Source organism: Lutra lutra, chromosome 12 (genome assembly GCF_902655055.1).
Source record: "Lutra lutra chromosome 12, mLutLut1.2, whole genome shotgun sequence".
NCBI lineage: Eukaryota > Metazoa > Chordata > Mammalia > Carnivora > Mustelidae > Lutra > Lutra lutra.
Genome location: NC_062289.1, coordinates 2471274 through 2490798, shown reverse-complemented (window position 1 = coordinate 2490798; position 19525 = coordinate 2471274). Strand labels below are relative to the sequence as shown.

Below are 19525 nucleotides of genomic sequence, written 5' to 3'. Positions count from 1 at the left end.
CCAGCCGGCGTGTGGACGGGTCATGCCTCTTACGCAGATCGGTCTCTGGATGCTCCCCGACCGGGCCTCAGTGCACAGATGGGGGAAATGGTACCATTTTAATTTGCTCTTTCAAAGGCTGAGTGTGGGCCAAACCCTTCCGTGGGGTTTCCTGCTGCGTGTTTCTTCTGTGCGCTGCGCTGCCCGTTCTTCCACTGTCTCTTCCACTTTCTCGCCTTCTTACCAACTCAGAAGCACTGTTTGGTTTTTAAAAAAGCCCTGTTGTCATCGGTCTTGCAGATTTTTTTTTTGGTTTTGTTTTCTTCTGGACTCATTTCTGGTGTTTTTGTGTAGAGTGAAGATTAAAGGTTTTATTTGGACAAATTCATTCAGCCTGTACTAACACATAATTTTCATTATATGGTAGTTATGAAGTTGTTTGTAACTGGATGTAAAATTAAAATGAAAAATGCTTCATGTAAATGCTTTCTAACGGCAAGTGCTTTCTGGCTAGGCATGTTCGGATCCACACCGGAGAGAAGCCATACAAGTGTGACGAGTGCGGGAAGAGCTTCACTGTTAAGTCGACTCTGGACTGCCACGTGAAGACCCACACAGGTAAGGACAGCGCCTGGGTCACACGTAGGGGCCTTATGGTGGCGTTTTTGATTTGTTCCTAGGTATCTTGTCCACAGAAGTACTTTTGGGATCATAGAAAACTTAAAAATCCTGAACCACGAAGAAAAAGATACGATTACGTTGATTCCCGACTTGGGGAGTATGACCCGGGTGACACAGAGGAGAAGGCGCTTGGTCTCAGATCCCAGAATGTACGCTGTCTTGTACTTTAGTCAGACTCAAACCCCTTGTTAAGAAAATTGCTTCTTAGTCTTATTTAGGCCAAAGAGATTTGGCTTGTTGAGGTTTTACAAGATCTGAGGATTTAGCAAATGCAAATTGCATTATAGTTCACAGGTAATTTTTTTTAATGTGGCAGAAATGTCATAAAGGAAAAACATTAATGTCCAGGTTTCAGTGGCTGTTTTTTCCCTTCATCTCATTTGAGGAACTAAAGGTGAATTAATTGTCCTATGAAAGCCTGTCGAGGCTTTGCTGCTTGTGCACAGGGTATGCCTGTGGTTGGGGGGCAGCCTCCGCACCTTGGGGGTTGGAGCTCTGTGTCCCCTCCTGAGCTGCTCCCTGAGCCTCAAGTTATCACCTAGGAAGTGACACGTGGTGAACTCTCAGGACATGGTAGAGGATTATGGCTCTCAAACTAATTTACATTCTTAATTTTTGGTTACCCATAGAATTGACCAAAAATGTACATAAGAAATTCCACACATTTACGTAAAGCCCTGTGATTCTTTTCTGATAGGTCACTATTTGGAATTAAGTAGATACATGAACATGGCGTGTCCCTTCTGCAGACAGTGTTTCTGTCACGTAGTTGGGTGCTGTGTGTCTGTCTCTCTTTAGTGATGCTGAGTTGCTGAGGACCAGTAGGGGCCTCTCAGCGTCCCAGGTCTGGTGGGGGGACAGTCGCTCTCACGGCCTGTGCCAGCAGCGTTCGGGATGACTCGCACACATGGGATTCAGGGTTGGCTCCCATGCATAAGCCACAGGAAGAAAAGTCTCTGTGAGGAACGCCTTTCAGGCTTTCCCCTACACGCTGGGCTCCTCGGGTGACCTTTGGGGCCTGTGAGCAGGGTTAGGACAGCAGGCCCCCCTCCAGGGTGAGTCCCGGTGTGCTCGCCCTGGTCAGTGAAAATTAGTATTGGTTTCCGGGAGCCATACAGGGAAGCAGAGAACCAGGATGCTTTCGTCCTCCGGGAGCCTCTCCGGGGCAGAGTAGGTGGGGGACAGGGCACTCAGGTCCACGTCCATGGCCTTTGTCACACCCCGGACGCAGGAAGAGCATGGGAGTCTCGGGGGCTGAGCGTGTGAGCCAGCCCGTGGCTCCAGGCCGCTGTCCACCCATGTGGGTGTGAGAGGTGCTGAGACACGGCCGTGCCCGTTGTGCACCAAGGGGTGGGAGACAGCGTGGTGGGGCTGGCTGCCACCGAGGCTGTGGGTGGGTGGCGGCGTCGTCCCCATGCTGCGGGCGTCCAAGCACCGTGACAGCGCGGAGCTCGCAGTGTGGGCTGCGGGCTCACTTCGGTGTCTCTGCGGAGCTCTCTGTCCCTTGCAGGGTATCCTGTGGGAGCACGGGACTCGCCCTCAAGCCCGCGGGCCCCTGGGGTCGGCACTTCGGGTGCCCGTGGGTGCGGCGTCGCCAGCCCCCTGACCCCTGGCCGGCCTTCCCGCAGGTCAGAAGCTCTTCAGCTGCCACGTGTGCAGCAACGCCTTCTCGACGAAGGGGAGCCTGAAGGTGCACATGCGTCTGCACACGGGGGCCAAGCCGTTCAAGTGTCCGCACTGCGAGCTGCGCTTCCGCACGTCGGGCCGGAGGAAGACACACATGCAGTTCCATTACAAGCCCGACCCGAAGAAAGCCCGCAAGCCGGCGGCCCGGAGCTCGTCCGAAGGCCTGCAGCCCGTGAACCTGCTCGGTCCCACGTCCGCTGACCCGAACGTGTTCATCATGAACAACTCGGTTCTCGCGGGGCAGTTCGAGCAGAGTGTGCTGCAGCAGGGGCTGGTGGGCCAGGCTGTTCTGCCCGCCTCTGTGTCGGGTGAGCCCGCGGCGGGCGGGGGGCCCGGGGTGAGGGGGCCCCGCGGGGGCAGGGCGGCGTGTGTCCTCCTCGAAAGCTCGCGGTACGGGGCAGCTGGGAAGACCACAGTGTCGTACTTCGGACGAGTCACCTTCCATTTCCTCCTCTTCCTTTCACGACGTCGGCTTGGGAACGCCTTCGTGATCATTCTAGCTTTTTCTCTAGAGCAGCACACGTGACACGGGACGCTTCTCTTACTGACCTTGGGTCACCTAGTGCTCGAAAAGTGTGACATTGTAGCCATTTAAGGGTTTCGTGGATTTACATAGACTGACTGTTTCTAGCTGTCAGACATGCCCTGGGCTTTCTTTCCCCGTAGGTGACCTGGGGAGTGACTAAAGCTTGAAAAAACATGATTGTTAGTTGCTGTTATAAATCCTGGGCTAATCAATCAGTGTAATGTCTTTGAGCCTTGTTTCTGGGTGTTTAAGGTGGGTAACACTATTATTGGTTCAGAGGGTTTGTTCTCTGTTGAATTAGCTGAGGTGCGTGTGGTGTGGAGGAAATAGCGGTGCTCGTAGACTGGGTCATGTAACGGGTAGGTAGGACATAGCTGTATAAAGCCCCAAATGCAGGTGAGCTGCTTTCCTGTCAGGAGCTCATCCTCGTCGTGTCCCTGCAGCCGGTGGCGACTGGACGGTGTCCCTGACGGACGGGAGCCTGACCACCCTGGAGGGCGTGCAGTTACAGCTGGCCGCCAACTTGGTCGGCCCCAATGTGCAGATCTCGGGCATCGATGCCTCCAGCATTAATAACATCACACTCCAGGTAGGGCACACGCCGTGTGCCTGGGGCTTCAAGGGGTCAGAGCCCCACGTGAGTGTGAACGTACCGTGACGAGGATCCCGGTTGCTTTGCAGATCGACCCAAGTATTTTGCAGCAAACGTTACAGCAGGGCAGCTTGCTCACCCAGCAGCTGCCTGGGGAGCCTGGCCTGGCCTCCCAGAACGGCTCTCTTCAGACCCAGGACAGCACGGTCCCCGCTAGTGTCGTCATCCAGCCCATCCCCGGCCTATCCTTACAGCCCACCGTGACGTCGGCCAGTCTGACCATCGGCCCGCTGTCGGAGCAGGACCCCGTGATGACCACCAGCAGCGGTGGTAAGTGAGCACCAGGGCAGTTGGGACACCGCGGCCCCTCCCGTCTCTGGAAGGCTCGGCACACATCCAACGTCCCAAGCTTACGTAAGCTTCCCCGGTGACAGGCGGTGTGTGTGCCCCCGCGTGCGTAGCTCGCTGCCCGCACCTGCTCCCATGGTCCTGCCGGCTTCTAGTTTCCCCGTAAGCTTCTCTTACCTCTCTCTGCACGAGGGAATCAGAGATGACCGATGTTTTCTTTTGAATCTTCTTTTGAAATAACAGTTTCACTAATTATTTTTAATATAAAGAAGGAGAAAATTACTGTATTTTAAAGTCCAGCCTTATTTTGTTTTGTAATGATGACCAGGGACTCAAGACCTCTCTCAGGTGATGACATCGCAAGGCCTGGTGTCCAGCTCCAGCGGCCCCCACGAGATCACCCTGACCATTAACAACTCCAGTCTGAGCCAGGTCTTGGCACAGGCTGCTGGGCCCACTGCTGCATCGTCCTCGGGGTCTCCCCAGGAGATCACTCTGACCATCTCTGGTTAGTCCCTTCACATTTTAAACCTCCTCTCCCCTGCGATTTGAGCGTACCTTGTTCGTGTGTGTGTGTGTGTGTGTGTGCACGTACACGCATGTACGTATATGTATAGATTTCTTGTTTGCAAAATTGAATTTGGCATAAGGCCAGTGCTCGGTAAGTTTTTGTAATCAATGTGGGAAAGACATTCATTCAGGTTTAGTGAAAGAGTGTCACAGTTCAAACCTAACACCAGAAACTAACAACGAGAGCTCCCCACATCCTTCCGGCTCGAGTCTGTTGTCCTGTTGCAATGATTCGGTCCACGGACAGCAGACGGCGCAGCTTCTTGGGACTGGGATGACGGGTGTGCGGGCACATTCCAGGTGCTTACCCTCCTTGGAATTCTGCAAGATCGTGTGGGACAGTGCTAAGTGTGCTGCGGCACTGAGAAGTGTGTAAACAGGTAGGAAATACCGTCCGGGAGTATTAAACTCGGCAAACCAGTCCTGTGTGTCAGCTACCAAGCGGAGGTGTCCTGGTGCCAGGGCGGCCGCGGTCGCAATCGCATTGTGCTCGACGTAATGAGCTCCCTCCGCACGTTCTCGTCTCGCTCAGCCCCCAGCAAGTGTTGTCTGTGTGCTTCGGCCGTGTGACCCTTAGCTGTTTGGTGACGCTAGCAACAATCTGTGTGACCTTCTACGTGCCAGGCACTATTCTAGTGTTGTACAAATATTAAGGCACTTAATACTAATTTCTTTAAGCCTTCTAGCAATCTTTTATGAGGTTGTCGCTAAAGATGAGGACAACATTTTGCTAAGAGGCAGAGCACTGTCCCTGGAGAAGAGGGGGTGATGGCGGACGTGGGAGCATTTTACCTTAAAACACGGGGAGTGATGGTGGGTGGAACGCTGGACCGACCTGGCCAGGGGAGCAGGCCAGGCCAGCAGACTCAGACTCAATCTCTTCAGGGAGATTTCTGCGAAACGTATGACTGCAATAGAAAGTGAAGTTACTGAGAAAGAAACCAAAAGCTTTCTTTTTTACGGAGTGTCTTTATTTCTTTTACTGTATATGACAAACGCGAACCTGTTCTTGGGTAGAGTTTGGTTTTGTGGCACGGAGGGATTTTGGATGCCATCAGGCGGTAGACGTTAACTTCCGGTTTTGTGTAGTTCGGTCACCTTCCTGCTTTCATTGTATATATCTGAATTTTTATAGTTTTTTTTTTGTTGGTTTTTTTTTTGTTTTTTTTTTTAAGATTTTATTTATTTATTTTGACAGAAATCACAAGTAGGCAGAGAGGCAGGCAGAGAGAGAGGAGGAAGCAGGCTCCCCGCTGAGCAGAGAGCCCGATGTGGGGCTTGAACCCAGGACCTGGGATCATTACCTGAGCCGAAGGCAGCGGCTTAACCCACTGAGCCACCCAGGCACCCCTGTTGTTTTTTTTTAAGGAAGCTATTTTGAGCAAACTGCTGTTTCCTGTGTGCTCTCGGTGTGTGCGCACCAGGCTTGTCCCGTGCAGAAGGCCCGGAGTGCAGACTTCTTGCTGACAGCTCAGTGTGTGCTGCGGCTTCTGGACTGTGTGGCTCTTTCTCCCGCGCTTTCCTGTTACTGAGCATGTAGTTCTTTTATTGCTTATTAGTATTTCCAAAACAGTAAGGAGATGAATTTAACTAATTAAAAAAAAAAAAAAGTTGCTGTAAAGCCTTATCCTGGGGGAAACCTTTAAATCAGTTGATGACCTGAGCTTTGCCCAGACCTTGGGCCTGAGACTTCTTGTCCTCCGTCCTCGTTATTGAGCTCGTGAGAGCAGGCGAGTCACATGTCAGCGCCTCCGGGGGGAAACGTCGAGCGTGTGGTCACCTGTCGAGAGTGTCTAGGTAGGATTTTTAGTGACTTTGTAAGAGGTTCTCTTCTCCGCTGGCGTGCGCAATCACACGGGCTTGTCCGTGCCATGAAGGGGTTATCACTTCAGCTGAGCTCCGTGGCTTTGAGCAGTTCACAGGTCACACGAGAAAGAAGTCGAACCTCGGGTAAATGGCACGACTAGGGCTCAGGCTCCTCTGTCCGTACCAAAGCCCTCTTCTCTGGTGTCTCAGGCAGTTTTCCGCAGAGAATCGGAAAAGTGATACCCACGTGCTCTGACCCTGCGGCCAGGCCTCCGGGAGACGTTCCGCTGCCGGTCGGTCGTGTGTCCACCGGCTCGCCCAGGCCCAGCACGCCCGGCTTCTCTTTGCTTCTGTTTCTGCACGGCGGGTTGAGGACGCCGCGGATGGCACAGCCGAGTGCGACACCCCTCGTCCTCTGGTGTGTTTCCCTCCAGTCTTGCAGAGTCGTCTCACTTATGCCTAACTTGACGGCAGATTTTTTTTTTAAAGTAACTTGTTTGTGTCCGTCTTCCCAGAGCACCGCGTGTGGGTTTCACAGACACGTCAGCAGGCCTTCCGGCTCTCCTGCGCGCGCCGTAGGCTGGTCCCAGCGTGTGAGCACTCGGGCTGCGGGAGCCCCGAGAGCCGTGGTGCAGGGAACCCTCACCCAGGAGCCGCTGCATTGCCGCCTCCCCTAGCCCCTGCGGTGGGAGGTTAGGGGGCTTCTGGTATCATTTCATGACATCCCTTCGATCCACGTCACCACACATTTGCCACACCGGCTCTGTCTCCCGTGTGTGGAAGTATTTTCAGCTCAGTGTAAGTTCTGGTCAACAAAGTAAGTAATTTGAAGTTCCCGAGTCCCACGTTAACGTAGAAGTCTCAGGGGGCACCTCGGAGTGGTTACAGCTTAGGGGGCGGGCACAGACCCTGTCGTTTCAGGGAACGTTTCACGGTCTTCTCGGTCTCCTCTGTAAATACTACCATGAATGCAACAGCTCGCGTTCTGCCAGGATGTTCCTGTATGTTTCATCCGCTTGCCAGGACGTGGGCTAACGAATTCCGCTGCGGTATCTCAGTATTGATTCCGTCCAGGTCGGGTCTTACTCGGCACAGTGCTGGCGGAAGCAGTGAAGGAGGAGCACAGGGCTGTGCGCTTGGCGGCCGGCGGCCCGTCTGCAGGGGCCTCCCCAGCCCGAGGCAGCAGCCAGCCACGCGCACAGGGCGCCACACCGAGCTGCTCAGGTGGGCAGCCGGGCGGCAGCACTGGGGACGGGCCCCGGCCACTCTCACGACTGCTGTGTCGCCGCGTTCTGCTGCTGGGGACGCACGCTCGTCTCTCTGTCTGGGACACAGATTTCTCTAGAGCTCTCCACTAGCGAGTCCTGCTGATGAGGGGACCAGGCACTGTGTGGTGACGCGTGAGGGCGTTTGGGGGCCCCCGTGTCCATGCTGCCTCCTGCCACCTGCATGGGGACCTGCCGAGCTCGTGGCCCTGTGCCCCACGGTGAGAATCGCCTGGCGCCAGCCCCCAGGACAAGTTCAAAAGGCATCTTTCTAAGGTTTTGAAGTTAGACTTTGACAAATAAAAGCAAAAGAGCTCCGGAATAGTAAGTTACAGATTCACAGGGACTCATCAGTGGTTACGATGACAGGCCTGTCTCTTTGTCTTTATCTTGTAGAGATTTTATTCATTTCTTAGCCCTCTTATCTTCCAGCTCTGTCATTTTTTGAGAAAAATTTCATTTTTAGATATAGTTGTAGCTACAGGAAAGCCTTTTTATCCCATGCTTATTTGAAATGCTTTCTTAAGCCGTAATTCGTTTCTTCAGCAAAAGACTATGTGTTGTGCGGTAAGGATTGTACTCAGTCTGCGGTGTGCTGCTGAGCAGGACGACACGGTCCCCTTGCATTTCGGACCCTAGAAGCTGACGGAGCAGAGACCTTACTGAAGAACGTGTAAAGCGTGGTGAAATGTGGCCGTAACGACAGATAGAGGACAGCAGGTCGTAGGTCACAGGGCACCAGCCTGGTGGGGACGGCTTCTGTGAGAGTGGGAGCGTCTGTCCCGAGTGGCGGTGCCGTGCCGACCAGAGGCCCGTGAGCTGAGGCGGGCTGGCATGTCCAAGGAGGGCACGGGCCACCTGGCATGTGGAGGAGCTTCCTGTCCACCCTTCTTGTCTGCTGATGTGTGCGCGGGCGCCTGCGTGGTTAAGGACTTCGTCAGAATCCTGTGTTGGCAGAGCCCGGCCTGGATTTCTGGCCCGTGATGTTTCCGTTGCATCTGTGGTCTCTGTGATTCGCGGCCAGTGTGGGTGGTGGTCGTGGGCTCCGTCCGGCGTCCCGGCCCACTTCCCTGGAGAGCATACCGGCCGGCAGTGCCGGAATCCCGCGTCTTCTGGAAGCTCATCTTGACCTCTTTAAGGAGCCCTTGGCAAACGAATGGGAAGACAGTGGAGTTTCCGGTGTTTTAGCTTACGTGGAGTGGTTTCCTTCTGTTACTTTGGTGGTCCCGCATGTTTGCCGGTGCCGCAGCCAACGTCGCTCCGAGCGGGAGGTGTTCTATCAGGGCGCAGAGCGCGCGTGCTCCGAGGGCTCTGCCGTCGTCTGGGCAGCTGGACGTTGGCTGTGGGACCTTGTGCGTCACGGCCACGTGTAGCGATGGAGTCTCCCGTCATAGTTGGGGGTGGGGGTCTCTCCGCACAGTGGGAGCTCCAAGCAGCAGCCCTAAGGCCGCTGTGGGCCACACGCTGACATTTCTGTAAACACCACAAACATCCCCTTTTCTCCTGATCGAATTGTCTCTTCTTCAGACCCGCTGTCTCCGAGCGGGCGGAAGACACTTCCTTCCTTCGGCTTGATGCTGCTTTATTTAAAATATTTTTCCAAGGAATTCAGTGAAATAAAAGTTGAGCTCGTAATTTAAAATGTTTAATGATGTGATAAGGGCTGTTATAAATGGAGGGTTCATTTTCTGTGATGCAGGTCCGTTGTATTCTGTCCCCAGATACCTTTGGCGTCTCTGAGTAAACCTGGCTCTGGGGACAGAGTCTTCATACGTCAAACTCTGGCCCCGTGATGGTGGGAGGGTGTTTTAGAGGCTTGCGCGTTCCACGGGTACTGGTTTCAACACCAGAGCTGACCCCGCGGGTGGGACGTTGGTCAGGAGATCACAGCTTAGCAGGGAGATGTTTTCCTGAGCGCCAGAGTCCCTCCCAGGCCGGGCTGAAAGCCGTAGCATGTGGGAATTGAAACTGAAACGATTTTGCGATTAGACGTGTGTCTTTTTTTTTTTTTTAAGATTTTTTATTTATCTGACAGAGATCACAAGCAGGCAGAGAGGCCGGCAGAGAGAGAGGAGGAAGCAGGCTCCCCGCTGAGCAGAGAGCCCGATGCGGGGCTTGATCCCAGCACCCTGGAGTCATGACCCTCAGACTTTAAAGGCAGAGGCTTTAACCCACGGAGCCACCCAGGCGCCCCAGACATGCGTCTTCGATGAGAGACAGTTGAGCAGTAACTCTTGGTGTGGGAAAGTTAGATCAGAGCCAAGCGAAGGTCCCCGTGGCCGGTGTCATCAGGACTTCTTCCCAGGCGCGAGATGTGGTTGAGGCTTTCTGCTTCTGGGACAAGTCTGGCCCTCCACATCCACGACAGGATGGGACACACATGGTTTCCTAGGACGTGGTCATACTCGGTGTGAGTGCCCTTCCAGAGGCAGAAGGTATTACCAACCGAGGCTAGAAGTTTAGTACAGCTTTTTAAGGAATTTATCTCAAGTGGGTATTATCTTTTTGTTCTTACTTTTGTCCACTATTAATACAGTTTTGATGAATAAGTTGAGTTATGCTCTCAGTGAAGAAAAGCCACAATTCCTTTCTTCCTTCCTTTGTAAGTTTATTTTAGCCTTTGTTTCTTCTAGATTTAAGTATGATCAGTTATTTACTTCCCAGCAGCTCAGAAGTCTTAACATTTCCCATTTGTGGGTACATTTTATAATTAAGGAGGACATTCTCCCACTTTCTCCTTGGGGATGAATGGCCAGACGAGGTGTCTCCTGTCCCCGCAGCCCCTCCACAGCAAAGGCACATGCCTTTCTTACCATGTTTTTATCTCAAGAAGAAACTGATCTCACATCCTTTAAACTACTTATGAAACTTTCCAAAATTATCACTAAGATTTCCTCAGAAGCTACGAAAACGTGTCCCAACAAAGATTTAAGACGGTGTTGGGTTTGATGACTGTGAGGGATTTACTGATCCTCTAGAGATGACTTTGAGGGAGAACCATGAACTGAAGGGAGACTTCGATTTCCGTGATGTGCCCTGGAGGCCTCGTGCTTTCAGAGCGGCTGGATGAGGCCTGAAGGTAAGAGTCTGCAGTCCGTGCCCCTGTTCACACCAGTTTCCAGGCCGAGAGGATTTAGTTAGAATGAAAACTGGTTTGTAGAACTTTCAATAAATCTTTTTCTATAGAATTAAGAGCTATATATTGAAGAAATGTAATTATAGCTTTGAGTTAGTTACTCCGTTGCGTGCTTAAGGAAGGTTTATTTTTTCCTGCTCATATCACCTGTTTTTGGACCATTTGGGGGTAGAGGTTCTGCTTGAACTGACACCATCCTCTTGGCGGAAAATGTCTTGATTGCAGAACCGAGCTGAACACTCACTCACACAGTATTGGCGTAGAGCTGCGAACCCCAGCACTGGCTGAGGCTCGTGTCTCCACGGACCTCTGTGTCGGGACTCACTTCTGCTCAGCGACACGCAGGCTTCTGTCTTCTCTTCGGGTTTCCTGTGCCGCACAGTCCTGGACACACACCGCCCCCCGCCGCCTTGCATTCACGACCATCAGGGTCCGAGGCTGCTGCTGGTTGCGGAGAGCAGACTTTCCTCTATTTCGGGGCTCGGGTGAGGTGCGACGTCCTGGCCGTGTGAGTCACCGCGAGCCCCGTTAGCATTTGGTTTTGCTCTTTGTGGCGCCTCTGACGGTGAGCCTTTCACCGCGTGCTTCCCTCGACCGGGCGCTTGGACGGCCCAACCCCAGGCTTCGCCCTAGTGATCATGAGTGAACCCCAGTTCACGTCGCCAGCCACCGACGCGTTCTTGGGTCTGCTTTTCACTTTCCGTCCGGTGGCGTCATAGCCGCAGGCTCGTGCCAGACCGCAGGGAGAGCCTGCGGCGGAGCCGGCTCTGGTAGCCGCGGAGCTTAGAACACGCACCTCCACAAATCCACACTCCGGCCCGGGTGCGTCCCTGCGGTCTGCGCCGCGCAGGTGCTCAGTGAGGGGGTCTGACGAGCCAGTGTCCGGAGCCCCGAGGGCCGCTGCAGGGCAGAGACTCAGCCTCCTAATGGTTGTACCACTTTGGAAGGTTCCAGGTCTGTGCGGCACAGTGTGGGACCCCCAGAGTGTGGATCTGTGGAGGCCTCGTGTTTGCAGGACTCCACTTACGAGTAAGTAACCTGGCTCCCCACGGGCCCCTGACCGCTCGGGACCGGCGCGACCCGCGGCCCGGCAGAGGAGCCCAGGCGTCTCTTCCTGTTCTGTATGTGACCCCGATTAGGAGACAGTGTTTCCACCTTTTCTTAGTCACTGCCTCGGTGTCTGAGGCCCTCGGCCCAGGGGCTGGCGCGGTGGAAGCCAAAGGTCACGTGTGGAGGTGAAGGCAGGGCGGCTGGTGAGAAGTGTGCACGTGCGTGCGTGTGTACATGCATGTGCACGTGTGTCACGCTGACAAGTGAGAACTCCAGAACTCGTTTTCCGTTGGTGCCCGCCAAGGCCCCCGAGAGCCGCGTACTCAGCCCGTCTCCTCGGCCAGCCGAGTGCATGAGTTTCTGTTCTGTACAAGAAAAGGCCTTCCTTTGCCTGAGTCTGTCCCGGATATCTTCCTTTCTCTTATCATTGGCTACAAGAGGAAAATGTAAAAATCTTGTTTTCTTTTCCAACGGAAAGTAAGACGTCGTGCAGGGCGAATTGTCATTTAAAGGGGTACACGCGGTGTGTCTCAGCCCAAGCCGATGCACGGGAGGGTAAAGGGGGCTCCGCAGGGTGGTCACGCTGGAAGCCGAGCTGCCGATCGATGCTTGCTGGGTCCCCTGTGGTCCTCTCTTCAGGCTCCTCCCTGGGCCGAGGCAGGGACAGTGTCCCAGAAATCCTTAGCTGTTTCCTTCTGCCTTAGCAGCAGGGACTCAGACTGTAGGGTCATATTTTGGCTCTTTTCTGTGTTTTCCTTGATGTTATACTTAAGCAGAGTGTATTTATGCATAAAGATGTTTAGAAACTGAAGTCTGGCCATAAAATTGCAGTGAGAGATTCTCGGACGGTCTCGGTGTCATTTCAGAAGCTTAGGTAATGTACCTGCTGCTTCTGACAGGTGAGTTCCTCACTCCCATGGCCGTCGGACTTGGCCAGCTGCGCCACTGACATGCTCGCTCCTCTTTCGTAGAGCTGAACACCACCCCTGGGAGCCTTCCTTCGACAACACCCATGTCTCCATCGGCCATGTCTGCTCAGAACCTGGTCATGGCGTCGTCAGGAGTGGGAGGAGATGCCAGTGTCACGCTCACCCTGGCCGACACTCAGGGCCTGCTCTCCGGAGGGCTGGACACGGTCACGCTCAACATCGCTTCTCAGGTAGGGGCTGCCCTTCCCTTTGTGGGGGGCCGTGGCATCCTTTAGTTTCTTCTCTCCTAACTGTACATGCTGAACATTGTTTCCCGAATTGAAGTGTTTTTTTTTTTTTTTTTTTCTGATTAAAATACAATGAATGTGTTAGATGCAGAAAGGAGAGAACAGGAAGACTCAGATAAAACAGAAGAGACTGTTTTTAAAATCCCCTTACCCAGATGGAACCACGACTGACCTTTTCATGTCTTTCTATCCTTGCGAACCTTTACGTGCAGACACAGGACACGCGTGTGAACGTTCCTCTGGGAGTGAGCTTGTTTGTGTCAGGTGCTGTGAACTTCCCTCTTACACCGTGACTGCCTTCCCCATCAGTGATACTTTAATTCTTTTTACTTTTCAAGATTTGTATTACTTTTTTTGGAGAGATAGAGCAAGCAAGAACGGGGTGGTGGGGGGGAGAAGCAGAGGGAGAGGGGCATGTGGGTCCCTACCCGTGACCCCACGACCATGACCTGAGCTGAAGTCAAGAGCTGGATGCGTCACCGCTCGAGCCCCCTGGTGCCCCCACCTCTGTGGTCACCGCCCGAGCCCCCCGGTGTCCCCACCTCCGTGGTCAGCAGTGGCCGTGTTTTCTAGTGGCGGTGCCACATTGAGTTTTATGAGTTTGTTGAGGGCCGTTTTGAGTGCTCGGGGTTTTGCTAAGTAGCATAGGAATTCCCACACCTGCGGTGACTTACGGTCTCAGGCCACTGCGTGCGACGTGTGGGGTCGAAGGCTGCGCATGTTGGATACTGCACTGAGCTGAGACACCGGACGCCTTTCAGAGTCTGATTGAAGAACCGTGATAGATTATAATGAAGATGGATTACAGGACCCTGCCGCTCGTCCCCTTTTTATGCACCTGTCCCTCTGTAAGCACGGCGGGATGTGCCGGGGTCGGGGCGGGGTTTGCTTGTGTGCCCTTGGGCTTGCCGCACCCACGAGGACTGACGACTGTGTGGTCCTGGGTGGGAGAGCTTGGCTCGTCACAGCCAGCTGCACGGGACTGTTTGGACTCCGGGTTTGGTTCTGCCGCTTGTGAGACAGGGATGTTTGCTCGCCCAGCCATGCGGAGCCAGTCCCCGGGGGTTTGTACCACTGCTCAGCTGTCCTGTGCCATTGCTAGAAGCCCCCCAGGGCCCCTGGCGGGAGTCAGATCCTGTGGGAGCACGTGCCGGGCTGCAGGGGTGCTGGAGGCCAGGGCCTGCTGCGGTGTCCTCCCCTGCGTCTCTTCTGCCGCTGAAGGAAGGATCTCACTGAGTTCGTCACACAGTTTCCCACTTCCTTTCCGTCCTGCATTACTCAACACCCGCTTGTCAGGTCGTCATCACCCTTCTAGGTTATGAAAATTAGTATTACCTTTGGAAGTGACAGTGGGAACCGGAGAGGCCGTCCTGATGTCAGTGGTGTATTTTCCTTCTGGACGCAGGAGGCAGGGAGTCTGGTTGGGGTTTGGTGGGTGCTATGTCCTTACGTCCCACCTGGGACTCTCGTGGTGACGACTGTAGACATAAGCTTATAGCCCAGCCCTGGGGCCGCCTCGCCGCTGACCGGCACAGGCAGGGTGCAGTCATCTGTGGGGTGTGGCTGCTGTCCTGTGGCCCGTGTCCGTCCGCTCTCGGGCTCTGGTGGCTTCTCACTGGACTTTGGAACTATAGTAAAGAAGTAGTCATAACGTAAAAATTCTTTAAGATACAAATTTTAGTGAAATTCAAAGCCTTTGAATAACTTTTGCAGGGGTGTGGGGGGGGGGTAAGGTTTGATCAGAAAAAGCCAGAGATGCATTTATTTCTATGATTACGGGTTTGTTTTCTGTTTGTTACATCGTATCACTTTGAGGATTAATGATCGTTGCGGCGGCAGCAAAGACTCCAGCGGGAGTTCTCAGTATCTGCCAGCTTCCGCTTTTAAAGTCAGTAGATGTTGGCTAGGGGTGTCTGTCTCAGCACAGGGTAGCTGCTGGGCCCCCGGTCCTGCCCCAGCGCTGGCTCATGGACGCCCCCCAAGCAGGCGCAGGACTGGGGCCGAGGAGGACGCTGTTGCCCTGAGGGTTTTTCAGAGGGCGTCGGAACCAAGGGTTGCCGTGACAGGGTCGGCGCTGTGAGGAAGGCCATGTGCAGGGTGGACGCAGTGGCAGGCACGGCTTCTGGTCCCGCTGTGGCTCCCTCAGCCGGCCCCCTGGTGATTCTGCTTGCAGGTTTCCCAAAGGGACGTGTGCATGTGCTGCTCTTGTGGTGACAATCCTTCCGTGGTCCCTGCCGCCTTCAGCACCAAGTCCACGTTTCTTTCTTTTTTTTTTTTTTTAAAGATTTTATTTATTTGTCAGAGAGAGAGAGCGAGCGAGCGAGCACAGGCAGGCTGAGTGGCAGCAGAGGCAGAGGGAGAAGCAGGCTTCCCGCCGAGCAAGGAGCCCGACGTGGGACTCGATCCCAGGACGCTGGGATCATGACCTGAGCCGAAGGCAGCTGCTCAACCAACTGAGCCACCCAGGCGTCCCCCAAGTCCACGTTTCTTCACGTGGCCAGAAAGAGTCTCTGCTCTCCGCTCACCACCCCACTCCTTCCTCCAGGGTCATAGCCAGCACAGGTAGCAGACCCCTTCCCCCGATCTGTGGGCCAGGGCCGTGGCAGGCCACGGCAGACCACGCCACACCACGTCAGGGAGTCCTCTGCGTCTGTGGTACTCTCTGTCTTCGGCCCCAGCGCGGACGTCCAGGCTGGCCGGGCTTGAGAGCCACGGAAGGGGCGGCGCTGAGGGCTGAGGTCGGCCCGGTCAGAAGGTTGCTCTCTCCTGTGCGCCTGTGGCTTACCTCACTTACCTGTAGTCTCTGGCTGACTTTTCCAAAATTACCAAGACAAAAATTTAAACCCAAATTGATTCATTAGCATACTTGGTATAACAGTAGTATTAAAATCACCACTAGGAATCCTGTAGTTTTATTGGAATCTTTTCTGTTAGCTGCCAGACTTTACTGGGGCTCACAATGACCTAACACTGAAAATTTGGAAAAGCCAGGTCAAACCTGTCTCAGCTTTATGAGTGCGATTTTCCTAAATACAGTGAATTATTACACAGATAAAACCCATTATCTTATTGTTTTAAAGGTTAATGGACATATATGGAAATGCTTCTATATGTGTAAATTATAAGAATTGTTTATGACCATAAAAATTTGATCTCAAATCAAAGGCTCTTGTGAGAAATTAACCATTCTATAAATAATTGTTCAGTACAGGCTAGAGTCAGTCACTAAGGTGCCCAAATACCGAAGGGTTTATTAATTAATCCCTTCACGTGGTTCACAACATGTGTCCCCTGCACTCTGTGAGGAGGTGACGTGAGAGCAGCCATAGGGGGCCACGGGCAGAGGCAGCCGGCGAGCCCCCATGTCCGCACGGAAACTCACTCTGCGCTTGGACAACCAGGGCTTCCCAAAAGCCCCTGAAGGGACCCAGGAGTGTGAGCCCGTGGATTATAAATGTTAAAAAGATGTGAAAATAACATACATTGATTGTGTACCATTTTTCCTTTTTTTTTTTAAGATTTTATTTATTTGTTGGAGAGAGAGAGCGAGAGTGCACTGAGCAGGGAGGAGAGGGAGAAGCAAATTCTGTTCGAGCAGGGAGCCCAGCGTGGGGCTCGATCCCAGGACTTGGGGACCGTGACCCGAGCTGCAGGCCGATGCTTCACTGACGGAGCCGCAGGCCCCTGTCGTGTACCCTTTTCTGTGTTTTTGTTTCCTTACAAAGTCCGCAGGAGAAGGTGGCGTAAGAGCATGAAGGGGTGTGGTCTCGGTGGTCACTCCCGTGGCCGTTTCAGTGGCTTACACCCAAGGGGCGTGGTCGGGTCTGTGACCGCACAGTGTTTGGAAGGAAAACATCTCTGTGTGTCCGCAAGTAGTCGTCTTTTAAGCTTGCAAAGAGCCCAACTAGAGCAGAGTATTATGTGGGGTAAGTGATCCTTCGGATGCGCTATTTTACTTAGAAACTAGTTTACTTAGAAATATTACCTGCTGAAGTGGAAGATGAAATTCCATGATGGACGGGCGCCTGTGTCGAACAGGAACTTTGTACTTGCTTTACTAGGGGAGTTATTGAAAGACAAATCGGTGAGTCATAAGGATTTCTTCTTCAACTATGAACTTAACATGAGTTTTTCTTCCCAAATTTTGAACTGTTGGTGGTAGGTGTGGGGATCAGGCCACTAAATCTGACAGTTTTATAAGGAAATGCATGCATTCACTTAAAAATCTATTCAAGGGGGCCCTGGGTGGCCCAGTTGGTGAAGCATCTGCCTTTAGTGCAGGTCATGATGCCGGGGTCCTGGCATTGAGCCCATGTCAGGCTCCCTGCTCAGCAGGAAGCCTGCATCTCCCTCTGCCTCTGCTGTTCCCCCTGCTTGTGCTCTGTCACACTCTATCAAATAAATAAGTAAAATCTTTTTTTTTTTTAAGTATTATTTATTTATTTATTTGACAGACAGAGATCACAAGCAGGCAGAGAGGCAGGCAGAGAGAGAGGAGGAAGCAGGCTCCCCGCTGAGCAGAGAGCCCGATGCGGGGCTCGATCCCAGGACACTGAGATCATGACCTGAGCCGAAGGCAGCGGCTTAACCCACTGAGCCACCCAGGCATCCCCAAATAAATAAGTAAAATCTTAAAACAAACAAAAACAACTATTCAAGAAAGCAAAGCGATTTTTCAATTCTTGTTCTGAAAACAGAAGTGAGTGGGTGGTTCCTGCCTGAAGTGTGTTCTGTTTTATACAAATTCTTGTAGGTTTGGTGGGGTTTCTGTCTGTTTTTTACTGTACATGCAGTAACATCATTATCTGGGTGTGTGAGCATCCAGATAATGGACCGTGTAGAAAGCATTTAAACCCTGTGTAGACACGGAAGCGTGCCAAGAAGTCCGAATGTGACTTGGGCCGCATGGGAAGTTGGCAGGGGGCTCTGCACGAGCAGTCGTGGGCTCCAGGGACTGGAGGGGCCCAGGCTGGGCTGCCAAAGGCTTCCCGCTTCCTTCCTGTCCACACCGCGGGCGCTCCTGGACCCTCTCTCTGAGCGCCGTGTTGCTGGAGTTCTGGCGCACCTGTGCAGGGCATGGGGGTGATGGCTGCTGAGAGCACGCCCCTGGCCAGATGACGCTGAATTCAGGACGCTAATTCAGGGAGACGCTGAATGAGGCCGCCTTCCAGGGACGGGGCAGGGAGGCAGGTCGGCTGTCACACTGACTGTCGCCTGTCAGGGTGGCAAGCCTGGGTGAGGTTTGAGTGGCTTTTCCCAAACTTGGTTGCGCATCAGGATCTCCGGGCTCACGCTGCGAGGGTGAGTCAGCAGCTGCGGGTGCGCCTGGGGTCTGCTCGTGACGGGCCCAGGTCCTGCTCCCCTCCGCCATGTGCACTTGGGGGTGAGAAGTCCTGTAACTTCCACCTCCGTGTAAACCAAAATACAGCCGAGAAATAGATACACTGCCAGTGAGCCCCCAAGCCAAAGAAGGAGGGCTTGGAGATGGTGTCATTTCAGCAGATTCAAGTCACCATTTCCTTGGCTGTGGCTGATTTTGAGCATGTATTTTACTAGATACCCGAATTTTAAATCAGGCATATGCACCAAGAGTACTTAATATTAGCAATTGAAACACCAGTAATAAGCTAGTAAGGTACATTGTATTAAGAGTTTTTTTAAATTAAACTTTTTATTTTGAGTTACTTGTTCCTTCATAGTCCGTTTTCAGAAACGATACAGACAGATCTCATGTACCCCTTGACCCAGCTTCCCCAGGTCGTGGCGTTGTGCAGAACTGTAGGTAGGATATCACAGCCAGGTATGGTCATCATCACAGTCAAGACCCAGAACCTTCCGTCCCATGTGCTGCCCCTTCCCCTGGTGTGGCTAGTCTAGTTCTCACTTCTGGAAGGTCGTCGTTTCCCCTTGATGGATCTCTGTAAGTGCAGCGTCTCAAAGGCCTTAGCTCTCCTTCTGAGAAGAGATGACTTTATTGAGCCAACAGTGGTTCTTACGTGTATCAGAGTTTCTGGCTAGCAGTAGTATTTGTCTTGCTTTGTAGAATTAGGAAATGTGAATTTATTAATTTTGACTGACGCCATTTTCCAAAGTTGGGTATTCTGGGTAAGAGCGTTGGCAGAGCCAGCGGCGGGTGAGGACAGGAGTCTGAAGCAACGGGTACTGGAATGCAGTGGTACTTGGCTGACCTCCCACGTAAGGGGGATGGCGAACATGAAGCTTTAGTGGTACGGGTAGGAACTTGCCAAAATACGCCACGTTCGTGTAAAAGACTTAGATAAAGGGAGATACCCAAAACGTCATTTCACTTTTCCTAAACGTGCGTGTGGAAACCAGAGAATCCAAATCAATTATAAAGCTCTTTTTCTCTAGAATCCATGATGCTCTCCTTGTAAATTTATCCTCTGCTCCATGCTCTACCCTTGGCTCTGTGTCCCCATGTGCCGGAGGAAGGGTCTTTCCCAGGAGAAGTGGCCCTGACCATCCTTCGATGCCTTCTTAGTCCGTTTCTAACTGTCCACGCCTGTTCCAGCCTTTTCTGCCCCGTGGGACCCAGGCTTGCCCCAGAGACGTGAGGACACCCCTCCCCTGTGGCCGAGTGCCCTTCCTGATTCCGTGCCCCTCCGTCTGCGCATTCATACTGGCCCTCGGACCCTTGTGTTTCACGTGC

At 53.1% G+C, this 19525-nt stretch overlaps 1 protein-coding gene across 9 annotated transcripts in view; it reads left to right on the top strand.

Moving 5' to 3' along the window:
* Window positions 1–19525, top strand: part of ZNF236 (zinc finger protein 236) — a 106742-nt gene that overhangs the window by 75679 nt on the left and 11538 nt on the right. For 8 of the 9 annotated variants that reach the window (XR_007122003.1, XR_007122002.1, XM_047698270.1 and 5 more), the window contains 6 exons: window positions 494–597; window positions 2289–2654; window positions 3316–3461; window positions 3554–3794; window positions 4141–4320; window positions 12611–12798. Coding sequence is in view for 7 of the 9 variants with exons in the window: in XM_047698270.1 (XP_047554226.1) it covers window positions 494–597; window positions 2289–2654; window positions 3316–3461; window positions 3554–3794; window positions 4141–4320; window positions 12611–12798 (1225 nt within the window). In the remaining 2 variants the exon portion in view is untranslated. Of the gene's footprint in view, window positions 1–493; window positions 598–2288; window positions 2655–3315; window positions 3462–3553; window positions 3795–4140; window positions 4321–6398; window positions 6607–6703; window positions 7012–12610; window positions 12799–19525 lie in introns of those variants that run through there. The other variant, XM_047698271.1, reaches the window with a different exon arrangement.